Here is a 14,197-nt window from a genome sequence, read left to right as displayed (position 1 = left end):
AAACAATATAGAAACAATTCATATAGGACCTGGATCCTAAAATGGATGCGGAACCATATGCTAAACTAATAATTAAATTATTTTATTTGACTAAATTATTTAATATAATTACGTGAGTAACCATTTTGATTATGGTAATTAAGGTTTGAGTGTGAATGTGAGGTCACTTTCAGGGCAACAGAATGTCACAGGGATGCATAAATGTAAGACGACAAGGTTCTGGCATTTAAAGTGAGAGACCCCCATTTGAGTATCTTTAATGAAATTCAATCAGCAGCATCCATATTCATCATCATCTTCATGTATATGCTCATATAGAAGACAACAACACAATGATGATGATTTTTTTTTTTTTAAGAGAAAATTCTTTATTAATTCCTCGTTTTGTTTCGGATATTATGTTTAAACCAATGTGTGTGACAGTTGAGAGCTCAAATAAGTTAGAATGTGAAATAAATAACATGATAATATAAATGGATCTCAAATTCTTCTCAATGATATGACCATATAATAATATAATAAGTGCATGTATAGATAAAAGAGAAATTCCAATATGGTGAATTTAGGGAGAAAGCGACAATATAATATGGGGTCTATTAATTTATGACAAATGACTAATGAGTTTTATTATCACGTGATTTAAGCAAACTTTTGCTTAAGAATTCAACAATAGAGAATAAAAGTTGACTTTTGTTTACAATTGGAAATGGGTAAAAGATGTTGAACCCATATTGTTCACATGAAATGAATGAAACCATAGTAGTAGTCCTTCTTCAATCAAAAGGGGCTCAAAGCTATATTTATATTTTAGGCACAAAATAACGATAATGATCCTTTATAGTTAAATTGAACATAAATTTTCATGGACTTGGAATTTCACATTTTAGTATTTTTGAATTATTTTTGTATATTGTGCGTTTCACCAGAATATGTAAGTTTGATTATGTGTAGTTGTGTACCCCTATGAGGGTGAAAAACAAGGCTAGCTAGGGAGACAAAATCCTCAGTACATTAAATGTTGAAACAATGAAGCAGCACAGATTGAGTTGAAAGTCCACGTTAAAAAGAAGGTGCAATAACTACCTTGTTGATGCCACCACCAACTCCCTTCAATAACTATAAATTTCTTTCTGCTCTCACACAGTTATAATGTATACACATGCATGCACAATTCTCTCTCTAATTGGGAGGGAGAAAATCAAGAACAGTGTCAGTTAAAAGGACATAAAGATTTTTCACTTCACTTCACACAGTGACAGTGGTATACACATTCAGCTTTCAAGTTCTGTTACTTGATACATAACATTGTTCATTATTAGTGATTCTTGTGTTATTAGTGTTTGGATTCTTTATGTGCTCCTCAAGTAAACTGTACAACCATGACATCAAATTTAAATGTTCTCAGCATTGATGTCATCTAGATTCTTCATTTGATTTTGTTGGACTATTTTGGATTCAACTCCCTATTCATATATGGGATTGGATTCCAGGGATCTTTATGAATGGAAAGGCATGCATTTCTTCCTAGTTAACCTTGTGTCACACATCATATTATTGGACTAGAGTACAAGGTAATCACAGCATGAAAATCATTAATGTCTTTAATCATTTCATTATTTAAAACATTTGTCTTTAAGATCACAATGCTGAACATGTGATGCTTCAATAATCAAAGCGATGCAACTCTCCTCTTTCTCTTTCTCTATGGTCATAAAAGCACATGAACAGAAGTTATGCAGTGGATAAATTCATTAACCTATGTATCATGTGGATTGCATTGTGTAGCTTTAACATATTCAAAGTTTGGAAGCATGAGCTTTAACTTTACTCAACGCAGTTGCGGCTCTTGAATTCGATGCGCGTCCTAAATGCTTGCAGATGAAATCTCCGGCCTGCATGAGCTTTCCAAGGTCCACGTTGGTTTTCACTCCAATTCCATCCAGCATGTAAACAACATCCTCAGTGGCAACATTTCCAGTTGCACCCTTTGCATACGGACAACCCCCAAGGCCGGAAACAGATGAATCCACTACACTGATCCCCATCTGCATAACGTTACACATATAGTTATAACAAAGGATAGGTTCAGAACCAAGGTTATCCATTATGATTAGAGAAATTCCAAGTGTTTCTTTCATTGTTTACTTTGAGAGAATGGGGACACAACTCAACACCAGAAAAATCCCAACGCAAACTGGCTACAAAATGAGAAGAAGTATAAGCGAAAAAGAAAGTAAACAAAATCATTTACCTGAAGTGAAATTAGAGTATTTGAAAGCGCCTGACCATAAGTATCATGAAAGTGGACAGCAAGCTTGTCAACTGGAACAACATCAAGAACAGCTTCCAGCATTGGAACGACGGTGCCTGCGAAGATGAAGCAGATTGAGTCCAATCAAAAAAATTGAAAATTAAAACTAAAACAGCAGGGTAAAAAATGGAAGGGGAATTTTAAGTAAGATTATTGTAAAATATGCAAAGACTCAATACAATTCATCACTGACGAGACAACATTATAATATAACTAAAGAAGGGAACCAGATCAACACAAATAAGAGCTAAAAACTTTTAACATATCTATACATACAGCACCACTGCAATCAAATCCAATATAGCTAAAAAAACATACATGACAACAAACAGAAGAAACATTACCAGGTGTACCAACACCAATCGTATCACCTAGTGAAATCTCTGAGCAACCCATCTCATTAAGTGCCTTTGCCACATATGCTACTTTGGCTGGAGCAACATGTCCTTCAAAAGGACATCCCACAACACATGATATATATCTGAAGTATGAAACCAGTCACATGGCTGATTATATAACTTACTATGATGGTTTTGAAATTTAAAGTGAAGAGTAACAGCATGGTCCTCTTGTGATTGTTCAAATAATTTGAAGGAAAAGTACCTATATTCTAGTTAGGATGAAAGACGAGTCTAAGATACATCCTATGATCAACAAAACCATTTCTATAATCTAAATCATCTTTTCATTAATTCCCTCTTCCAACCATCGAAATGCAAATATAATAGGAAGAGACTATGGTTGAAAGTACTTTAATAGTGAGCATACCATCAAATGTTGCCATTGAAAAAACAAATCAGCATCTATATATCATGAAAAAGGAATGAGAATGTGTCAATTACAACAACAATTCAAAGATGTAAATAAACTCATTTTGAATAAACTAGTAGAAACAGAAAACCTCGGAAAATGTCGTAACTTTTCTGTAGAGATTGACAAGTAACAATTGAAAAATGAAAACTATACCCACGAACAGGGATTGAGTAGCTTCGAGAAGCTGAAGCAATGTCTCGGCAACGAGCAAGATTATCCTCAATGCCAGAGTTGAGATTTGCTTTAGAGAATGATTCAGAAGCTGCAGGAAAAACAGCCACTTCCTTAGCCCCAGCAGCAACAGCTGCCTCAAAGCCCTGAAAGAAACAGGTTTAGATAATTAAATGCATATGCAAATACATAATGAATAATAATTTTTAAAACATATATATCTTACTTTAAGGTTTGGAGTTAATACAGGAAAGCTAACACCTTCCACATCTTGAATGCCTTCCAATACATCCTTTGCATCTGCCAACTGAATTTGGTTTCAAAGATGTGAAATCAGTTTGTCAGATAACGTGTTTTGAAGAAACATGCAGTCTGAAAAATTTTTATGGCTGCAACACAATTTTGAAAGTACAATAGAAATCATAACTAACTCTACCATCCCAGGCTATAGATCATGTGAAGAATTGAAGAGAGGAAGGGGGAAGGGGACCCAGCAAAATATAAAAGAATTATGGGAACAATAATCAAGAAGAGAATCTCTGCATACAATAACTTGACAAATAGCAGCTTCTTTAAGTTCTAATAAAAATAAATTATGTAAACATGGTAGAAAACATACCAAAAAACACATAATTATGATGAAGAACATTGCAGGAGTTCATCATAGTGTTGACTAGTAAATTGTGAATAGATCAATTTTATCTAGGAATAACAGTTACCTGTGGAACCCATTTTGGTGATACAAAACTTGTTGCCTCGATGACAGACAACCCAGAAGAAACCAGCAGCTTTATCAACTCAACTTTTACATCAGTTGGAACGATAGACTTCTCATTCTGCAATCCATCCCTTGGACCAACCTCCACTATCTTTACAAAGTCTGGAATACCTTTAAGAAGCTGAAGCATTGTATAAATTATGAGTCACAAATGATCCAATATGATGCAACAAATAGAATGAAAAATGTTAATAAAGCAAAGAAATACTTAATTAGACATAATTATGGAGAAATCATATTGCATCAGCATTAAATGTACAACAGAGAAGTTTGAGTTTTTCATTGAAAGAAATTTACAGATTCAACATGGCTGCTAGCTTAATATTTTATATCGGAGGTTAAATACATAACAATAGAAGGTGGATAGGGAGTATCATAACATAAGATCCACTGCACCTTACTTGAGAAATCCTTTGCATCTGTATTTCGATCAGATGTAAAATGATGGTTTACCAAGTAGCTGGCAGCATGAGAATTATCATTAAACCTTTTAGGCCAATTCAGGCATTGAGATAGGCCCCTTATATTGTATTTGTTGAATGCACTCCTATGTTCTGTGGCCTTTGTACTGTCCCTTGTGTATTCAGGATAACTAAAGCAGAACACATTATTTAAGATCAAGGCAATTGATTTCTTGAAAATGTTGATATAATGTTAAAATTAATTATGTACCAAAAAATAAACCATTAAAAATGAAAATCCATTAGAGCTTAATGGAGAGAGCTCTAATGTCTTCATGTCAACAACCAAAGAACATGCATGGATAAAGTTCCAAAAACCAATTACCCTGCCTCATCTACCTTTAGATAGACTCCAAATATTATGTTAAGTAATCACCAAAATATCTCACAATACAGAGCAACTTCCATTATGCTCAAACAATGCTGATTCTACCATGGATTATCTTTAATTCTTTATATGAGAATATAAACGAGCAAGAAACTCATTAAATTTTATGCTTGCAGCAACAACTTTTACAAGTACTGTTCAGCATCCCCAAGACATATCTCTCTAAATAAACCCTTAATCCAACTTCTTAGTCACAACTAATTAGGTTCGATCCAAACACAACGTAAATAGAAAATTCCAGCTCAATAAGAAATCAATCGAAATTGAATAATTAACTAAAAGGTTTCTGATTTACCGAGAATGAAGAGATTGCAGTTGATTAGCTGTATCCATGGCATCACAAGAGCTTGATAATCCAGTAACAAGTTGGGGTACAGGATTCAAGAATCGCCCCCTTTGCATACCCTTGATTGTAATCATTGAGTGAGCAACAAAACCTGAGTCCAAAAAGAGAAGGCAAAATCTGGACTTGAATCTAGAAAGAAGGTAGAAGTGAAATTAACAAACGTGTTTATCCTTCTACTTCCAATGCTCCTCACTTTTTTGGTTTTGTTCCAATATTAAATATTATCTTCATTCTTCAGGATGGGTTCCAACTTTCAACTATATAATATAGTTATAAGCAAGGTTCTGAGAACCGGACCGATCATCAAACCGTTTTAGTTATTGGTTCATTGGTTTACTGGTCTAACCGGTTCAACCAGTGATTCAACCGAAAAAATCGTTTATGAATAGAATAATAAATAAATTATAAATAAACATCCTAAAATATAATTATAGTCTAAGATAAATTTTAAAATATCTTCAAAATTTAAAACGCTACATAGAATATCAACCAAATCTATATGATATTATGAAAATACAAATTCAAAAGTTAAATAAAAGAAAAACTTAAATATTAAATGCCAACTTGAAGATGCCCTTAGTATATATTACATTATGGAATACAAAAGAAATTTATAACAAATTGGAAACGAAAGAACCATAAAAAGTACTACTAAACAGATACGGTAAGCAATAATAATGATAATAGCAGAGAGAAATTGCTTAAGTTGTAAATACTAAATATACAAATCTAAAAGCCAAGCCTTATATCAAATGCATGGCTCTGGTTTTTCTCAAGTTGTCATGTATGTTAAATAAATGGTCCACACATATGCACAGGAACTATTCAACATTGGCGGCAGCAATTGTAAGAGCATACCAAACCATTAGCAGATCAGCAAGAAAAATAGTGACTGAATTGAAGCTATATATCAATTAAAAATCCTAGAAAAGCAAAAGAAACGTAGAAGTTATTAACAAAGGCAACTTCATCCGTGTTTATGAACCTGTAAATGGACTGGAGCAAATTTAAAAGTAACAAAAATCAAAATGGGAGGATTGGTAGACAAGTTATTATTCACAAATACATTGTTAGCAGCAATTGCTTTTTGATTAATACTATCATCATCCATAACTGAAATTAATAAATCATTCATTCACAAAATTGAAAACAGCAGCAATACAAATTATCATTCAGCAACAAACATTATTACATTACGAAACAGCAACAAGTAATCCCTAATCACACTAAACCTGAAATTTCAACAGCAGCAAGTAATCCCTAGTCACACTAAACCTGAAATTTCAACAAACATTACAAAACAGCAACAACTAATCCCTAGTCACACTGAACCTGAAATTTCAACGGCAGCAAATACAGCAAAAGTAATCCCTAATCACACAAAACCTTAAATTTTAACATCAGCAAGTAATCCCTAATCACACATTCACACTAAACCTGAAATTTCAACAAACATTACAAAACAGCAACAAGTAATCCCTAGTCACACTGAACCTGAAATTTCAACAACAGCAAGTAATCCCTAATCACACTAAACCTGAATTTTCAACAAACATTACAAAACAGCAACAAGTAATCCCTAATCACACTAAACCTGAAATTTCAACAGCAGCAAGTAATCCCTAGTCACACTAAACCTGAAATTTCAACAAACATTACAAAACAGCAACAACTAATCCCTAGTCACACTGAACCTGAAATTTCAACGGCAGCAAATACAGCAAAAGTAATCCCTAATCACACAAAACCTTAAATTTTAACATCAGCAAGTAATCCCTAATCACACATTCACACTAAACCTGAAATTTCAACAAACATTACAAAACAGCAACAAGTAATCCCTAGTCACACTGAACCTGAAATTTCAACAACAGCAAGTAATCCCTAATCACACTAAACCTGAATTTTCAACAAACATTACAAAACAGCAACAAGTAATCCCTAATCGCTAAACAAAAATTTCAACAATGATTTGATTTTCAATTTTAGCAGCAACATGAAAATTTCAACAAAATTTTCAGGAAGTAAAGAAAGAGCAGCAGCACAAAATCAGCAAAAATTAGCAATTTCACAGTTTCACATTAAAAATCAGCAAACAGAGGCTCTGGGGAGAGAAGACTGAGACACGAACAAGAACTGAAGAAGTGAGAGCAGTGACACTAACCTTCGACGGAGACACGAACGGCGACCGGGGAGACGACAGCGAGCGACGACACGGCGAGCCGCTCCAAGCCAACAAAACAGAGAAGCCACGGAGCACGGACGGCAGCAGCACTGCGGCAGAAATGTTGCAGGGAGAACCTACGGCAGAGTAGAGTGATTCACGAATTGGTAGAGGGTTTGGGGGGGGTGGGAGGGAGTAAACGCAATGTTGGGCTTTTTTTCCTCCAAAAAATCAAAACACCGCCGTTTATCAAGAACCGGCGGGTTATCGATCGATTCAGCGGTTTTAGAGCGATTTGTCAATCGACCAGTTCGATCCGATTTTTAGAACATTTGTTATAAGTATTAACCATTAACCATAAAATTTATAACAACATTTCTTAAGGGCCCAACCGGATTCGAACCGGTGACCTCTTGATCTGCAGTCAAATGCTCTACCACTGAGCTATGGACCCATTAATGTTAATATTTAGATTGTATATTAAATGGCTTTATTTTGTTTCTAATATATTCATTTTTTTTTTTGTCATTTGATCTGACACAATCATTTCTATTATTCTCTATGAGACATTTCGCCCATGACTTTGTATCCTCTTTACAAGTCTCTCTATTTGGGACATAATTTAACAGTGGGACAGAATGAAAGCCCAAACTTGTAAACCTAATAAAAACCATTCTCTTTGGTAAAACAATACAGGGAAGCCCGTCCAAAAAAAAATAATACAGGGAAGCTCACGTCCAAAAAGTATATGAAAGTTTGATTAGAAGCTGGGTTAGATTTATTACAGTTGATATGACCCATTAAATATGTGACTTTTTCTTTTGGGCTTGGAATATGTGACTTAGTAAGCCACTCCAAACTCTTCAGTGCTTTGCATAATATTACTAATTATCTTTTTAAGTCCAAAATAAAACAAAATTAAAACCCACTTGAAATTTTTCCAATATCATATAGTTGGTTGAATGAGGGTTAAAAACCTCATATTGTGGGTATGTGACTTGTCTGATAAATAAAAAAGGCTCTGACAAATAAAAAGAAAAACAAAAAAGTCTTCGGTCTGGCTCTTCTATAAGCATCGGATAAGAGAACAAAAGTATCTACTTTTAGTTTTCTCTATGCAATATCAATGCATTAAAAAAAAAACTATATATATTTACCAAAAAAAAACTATATATATATATATATAAAAGTTTGTAAATACACAGATAAACTATTATTTCAATAATTTTTAACTATTAATCTTAATTATATATTATATATGTTTTTTTATTATTAAAATCAACGATTAAAAATAAAATCTTTGAAACACCGATATACTCATTCAGTTGAGAATTTTCCATATATATCTATTCTTAAGCAGTGTTATAGATATATAGATGGTTGGCGCATTTTGTTAGACATAATTATGTTGTCCCTCTTTGATTAAGACCCAACAATGAAAAGTTATTGATATTTGGGCAGAGAGCGCTGCAATATTCACTTCTTCCGCACGAAAACAAGATACAAAAGTGTATCTTTGGGATTCTCTTCTTCTTTGCTTTTTTTAATAATAAAATTGGAGTATTTAAGCTATCCACCACAATTAACAAGCTTTTGATCTTAACATTAGTATCTTGAAGGTTTGTTCAGAAAACACTCAATATAATAAGTGAAAATTCCATATATTTGGGCTTTTATGGTTATATACCTAATAGATCCACGGTTGCAGAGTATTCAATTATGTATCAGTAATTCAGTACTACTGTGACTGGAGTATTCGGTTGCTTGTTCCCATAATACAAATACGTCACACTCATCTCATTATATCATATCATACATTATTGTATGATTAATAATTGGTTTACTACTTGTCATTCCATTTAATACAATGTTGCTGCATGGTCGCTTTCTTGCTTACCTATCCTTAGAAATTATTCCATACATATGTCTTTTCTTCATGGTTTTGCTCCTTTAATTTCAAGTATAATCAAAGAAAATTAAAATTGTCTACTCATATATTTCATTTGAAAACAATTAAATAATATTGTTTAATATTAGTATTAATTGAAATGGTAGAGTAATTGTGATGGGAATTTGGGCTTTTTTGTAGATAACGTGTGAAGAGGTGAGTTGTCATGTGCTGAGGGTATGGGAGACACCGAAAGGGACAGGGCCCTGTGACTGAATCCAAATGTTGAAACAAACGCAGTCGTTTTCGCCCTCCAAACATTCAAAATGACCATTACACCCACCGTAATAATTATTGCAATTTTATTTAAAAAGGAGTAATGTATTATGTATGTATGGTAAAGTTACTGCGGCGCCGCCTGTGGCCTGTCATAATAACTCTTAAATATTTCACACAAGAATGATCTTATCGAAATCTATTAAATTGAGGTATATATAAAAAGAGTATTGAATTATTTATTCTTCAATTTTTCCTATCTTCACACACACAATATATTTTGTTTCTTGTTAATTAGCATATACTGGGGCTAAACATCTAAACTCTAAAGAGCGTGTACTACCCACTGAGTCATGTATCGTTAAATTACAATTTTAGAGACTAGTGTGTGTATATAATTAGACAAATTATTTGTTGCGTTTGTTTACAAATACGAAATACTAAGGTAGAAATATAAAAATATAAAATTATATTTAGTAGATAAAATATAGATAAAAATATTATATTTAGAAATATTAAATTTATGTATTTTATATTATTTTTGACAAAAAATATTAATAAAAATATAATTTTTTCCTTTTATTATTTATATTAATTTTTTATAATTATATTTTTTTAGTTTTGTGTATAAAAAAATATAAAAATATTAATTTTTATATATTTCTATATTTTGTCAATCTCTTGTCTTAGTCATTTTTATAACCAAATAGAGCTTAATAAGCGAGCCTATGCGTTTGTATGGCAGCACCCTATACCATGCACCTCTCTCGCTCACACCAGGCAACTGTCTCAATAATAATAATAATAATCGCTTTTTTAACTCTCTATTGTAGTTTCGAAGTCATGCATCATATATAAGTAACTAACTAACAAGCATGCATACAATTCCACAATTTTAGCATTTGATTACGTACCGTATGTTGTTAAGCTTTTTTCTTCATTGAGATGATATTGCAATTTTATAATGATATCATATACCAATTATTTAGAGTTCTAATCCCTAATTCATATCTAATAAACTAAGGTTGTTAGTGAATGGAAAAGATTGCAGAGCGCGTGAGTCTATAGAGCAAGTTTAATTGTTATAAAAAGGTTTAGTTTGTTTCTCTATATTACTATAGAGTAAAAAAGATATTCTAAGGAAATTATTATAAGAAAAATATTGAGTACCATTGAATTTATAGTCAGATTTAGCAAGGTCGATTACTGTCGAATTTAGCGTTAGTTTTTGTGTTGGATACAAGGTAACTTGAATTTTCCAAAATATTTACTGTCAAACTTCATATTCCGACTCTAAATCTGACGGTGATTAGTGGCGCAAAATATGATTTCGCTGGTGCTAACTTTACCGACGGTTTTACTGTCAAATTTTACTGGCAATTTTACCGACGGTAAAGTTGGTTTCAAATTCAAACGCGAACTTCTCATCTCTCGCTTATTCAAGATCATTCTCTCTTCTCTCTCCTCTCTCACTCTCTCTCTCTCTTCTCTCGTGTTCTCTCGTCGGAGGAGGTGCTGCTGGTGTCGCCGCCACCTGCCATAACCTTTGGTGCTGCAACCGTTGGACATTCTCATTGTTAGAGTTGTGAAAAGGTTGCAAACGTTGTCGCTGTTTTTCGTGGCCACTGCCATCGGAAACGCCGTCATTACCGATGCCACCATGCCTTTAACATTCTACAACCACCATCAAAGATAATTTTGGTGTAGTTTTTTATTTTATTAAGATTTTTATGTGAGTTTAGGATTTTTTGTTAAATAGTTTATGAAATTATTCATTAAATTAGTGTAATGAAGTTTGTGATTAAAATTCGCTATAATTTTTGTACTATTTTTTGTGATTAAATAGTTTACCAACTTATTGATTAAATTATGGTAATGGAGTTTGTGTTTGGTTTGGAAATTTTAGCTTTTTCATATTTTGTTGTAAGTCTAAGGTTTTTTTTATGTACTTCATTATTAAATTATTGATTAAAATAGGGTAACAAAAGTTGTGATTAGGATTTATTTTGTTAATTTAACTCAAATAAAAATTAAAATTAAGTTAAAGTAGGTTAAGTAGGGTGAAATTAAGAGTGTTTGATATTGTTGGATGACTTTGTATAGGTTGTTGAATTAATTAGCTTCACGTTGCGAGTTTAATAAGTTTTCTTTTTTATTAGGACGGTCTATTTCTTTGAGATAAATTGGATTTTGCTTCTTCCATATTTTGTGCATCCATGTGTCAGGTAGGTTTTCTATCTCTAACTATGACCAATTGTTTAAGTTTTATGTTGGACTTACTTTTTCTAGGATAGCGTATTAGCACGGAAGTGGGAGAAGATGTAGAGGAGCCTTCTTGAAACCCTTATTTACTGAAAAAAAATTGTGGAGTTACAAGGGGTTGTCCACTAAAACCATTAAGATTTGATGTATTATTGAATTTGTGTTTATTCTAATTTATGCTTGCAGCTTTTTCTACGGTGAAAATTGCTATATTTATTTGATAGATGTCTCTGAATTAAGAGAAAATTCTGCCAAAATTTTGTGTAATTTCTTTTAAAACTTGTTTGGTTTGTAGAAAATGATAACTGTATTTAGCAAAAGATTCTAATTATAGCGTATGTTCTACTGAATTTTGTAAAAAAATTTAAAAATTTTGTTTTGTTCGTTGGATTCTAGGGTGTGTATTTCAATATGATTCCGAGTCATTGTCTATAGATGTATGATAGGGATAATGGTAGATGGGGGATTAAAACCTGAATTCTTTGAGGGGGTTCACGCGTCTGTTGCGCATGTGTTCAGTATGGCACCGTTTAGGTCCAAAGGAGTATCTAGGTGTCCATGTAAAAAAGTGTCAACTCACTAAGTCGTTAGGACCTGTAGATATAATGCTTCACCTTTACCGTAATGGATTTAAGGATGGGTATTGGATGTAGACGAAGTACGGAGAAGTGAACGAACAAAGAGTTAACAAGTCTGTCTCGAATTTGAATAGGTCCGACTGTTGATCAACGAGAATTCAGGTGGAAAGAGAACTAAACATAGAAGACATGACTTGGGAGGGTAACCAAGAGAGATACAATGACATGGTATTTGATGCAATAGGTGTTATGAAATTGGAACAGGCTGAACAAGAGCCTAACCAGGAGACAAAGATATTTTATCATCTGTTAGAATCTACTGCTAGACCGTTGTTTGATGGTTACGTTCATTTGAAGTTGTCTGCATGTGTTAGAATGATGACTATTAAGTTGGAGTCAAATCATACCCAATAGTCTTTTAATAAGTTGGAGTCAAAATTAGGTATAAATTCGTTGAAAATTGATTGTTGTTTGAATGAGTGTACCTTGTATTACAAGAAGGATGCATACCTAACTGAATATAGATTCTATAAATCACCGAGGTTCCAAGTCGAGAGAAAACAGATTGGTAAATGCCGGTTAAAGAGAGTTCCAATGAAATGGATGCACTACTTGCCCTTGATGCCTAGGTTGAAACGATTGTATGAATTGATGAGTTCGGCCCCTCACATGACTTGGCATAGTAACAACAAGAGGAATGATGGAATCATGACGCACCTGTCACATGAAAAAGTCTGGAAGCATTTTGATCGGGTGCATCCTACATTTGCCAGCGAGCTGAAAAATGTTAGACTAGATTTGTACTCTGACGGGTTCGCATCGAATTCCAATTTCGATAACGCGTACTCTTGTTGGCATGTAGTCGTGACACCATATAACATGGGTCCCGAAATGCGCATGAAGGACCCATATATGTTCCTATCTTGCATCATGCCTGGTCCCAACAATCTAAAGACCAAAATAGATATCTTCTTGTAGCCCTTAGTGGATGAGTTAAATGAGTTTTAGATTGATGGTGTAGAAACGTATGATATTTCGACGAAGACAAACTTCCAACTGCAGACTGCGTTGATGTGGACCATTAACGACTTTCCTACATACGGCATGTTGTCAAGCCATTTGTATGGAGGATACGAAGACATTTTAGTTGGCGAACGGCGGTAAAAATTCATGGTTTGATTACCATCAAATATTCCTCGACTTTGATCATCCTTTTTCCCGCAACAGGGACTCGTTAAAAAGGAATATAACTAAACACAAAGACGCACCCGTAATGTTGAATGGTAGGCAAGTTTGGCATCTGATAGACCACAATTTTATGGTTTATTTTGTATTGAATTTAGTGGATTTCATCAACTTTTCCTACATTTATTCCCTAAAATAGCATGATTTTGTGAATTATTCCTAAATTGCACTTAATATTGAAAACATGCTTTTTAGACCCTTAATTTGCTAATTTTTAATTCACTTTGATTTCATTTGATGCCTTGATGAAGTTATTTCAGGTTAAGGCAAGTATGTATTGAAGGACTGAGGAGAAAGCATGCAAAAGTGGAGAATTCATGAAGAAATGAAATTTGGAGTGTTTTACATCCATGCGTACGCACAATTGCAAATGTCACAGCCATGCGTACGCACTAGAATTGATGAGTACGCACGATTACATTTTTCTACAGCCATGCGTACGCATGGTCAGGCATGTATACGCACGAATGCGATCACGTTACTCGTTAATGAGAAGACACTGGGGGCAATTTCTGA

The 14,197-nt window shown here is 33.5% G+C and overlaps 1 protein-coding gene and 1 non-coding gene across 4 annotated transcripts; both read right to left on the bottom strand.

Annotated features, from left to right (window-relative positions):
- Positions 1 to 1,583: 1,583 nt before the first annotated feature.
- Positions 1,584 to 7,771, bottom strand: LOC112716633 (hydroxymethylglutaryl-CoA lyase, mitochondrial). 3 transcript variants are annotated; one of them, XM_025768585.3, is made up of 9 exons: positions 7,433 to 7,771; positions 5,218 to 5,359; positions 4,470 to 4,665; positions 4,015 to 4,194; positions 3,522 to 3,602; positions 3,278 to 3,441; positions 2,656 to 2,792; positions 2,252 to 2,367; positions 1,584 to 2,045 (listed from the first exon to the last, which is right to left on the bottom strand). In XM_025768585.3, the coding sequence occupies exons 2-9, from the start codon at positions 5,340 to 5,342 to the stop codon at positions 1,797 to 1,799; spliced, it is 1,248 nt and encodes a 415-aa protein (XP_025624370.1). In that variant the 5' UTR covers positions 5,343 to 5,359; positions 7,433 to 7,771; the 3' UTR covers positions 1,584 to 1,796. The 3 variants fall into 3 exon arrangements, with proteins under 3 accessions (XP_025624370.1, XP_025624371.1, XP_072061594.1); XM_025768586.3 differs by having other exon boundaries at positions 4,475 to 4,665; positions 7,433 to 7,745; XM_072205493.1 differs by lacking the exon at positions 7,433 to 7,771 and having other exon boundaries at positions 4,475 to 4,665; positions 5,218 to 5,956.
- Positions 7,772 to 7,814: 43 nt separating this feature from the next.
- TRNAC-GCA (transfer RNA cysteine (anticodon GCA)) lies at positions 7,815 to 7,886 on the bottom strand. Its single transcript has one exon. It is a non-coding gene; the product is annotated as a tRNA-Cys (tRNA).
- Between the last annotated feature and the right edge of the window lie 6,311 nt (positions 7,887 to 14,197).

The sequence above is a fragment of the Arachis hypogaea genome, chromosome 10 (genome assembly GCF_003086295.3).
Source record: "Arachis hypogaea cultivar Tifrunner chromosome 10, arahy.Tifrunner.gnm2.J5K5, whole genome shotgun sequence".
In the NCBI taxonomy this organism is placed as follows: Eukaryota; Viridiplantae; Streptophyta; class Magnoliopsida; order Fabales; family Fabaceae; genus Arachis; species Arachis hypogaea.
This window is presented reverse-complemented; position numbering and strand designations above follow the sequence as displayed.

Bases quoted from the DNA above. Each gene is read 5' to 3' on its own strand.
- LOC112716633 (XM_025768585.3), bottom strand. From the start codon at position 5,342: ATGATTACAATCAAGGGTATGCAAAGGGGGCGATTCTTGAATCCTGTA. The intron at 3,603-4,014 runs GTAACTGTTATT...AACCAAATTCAG, and splicing joins CACCAAAATGGGTTCCACAG to TTGGCAGATGCAAAGGATGT. The intron at 2,793-3,277 runs GTATAGTTTTCA...TTCATACTTCAG, and splicing joins TACTCAATCCCTGTTCGTGG to ATATATATCATGTGTTGTGG.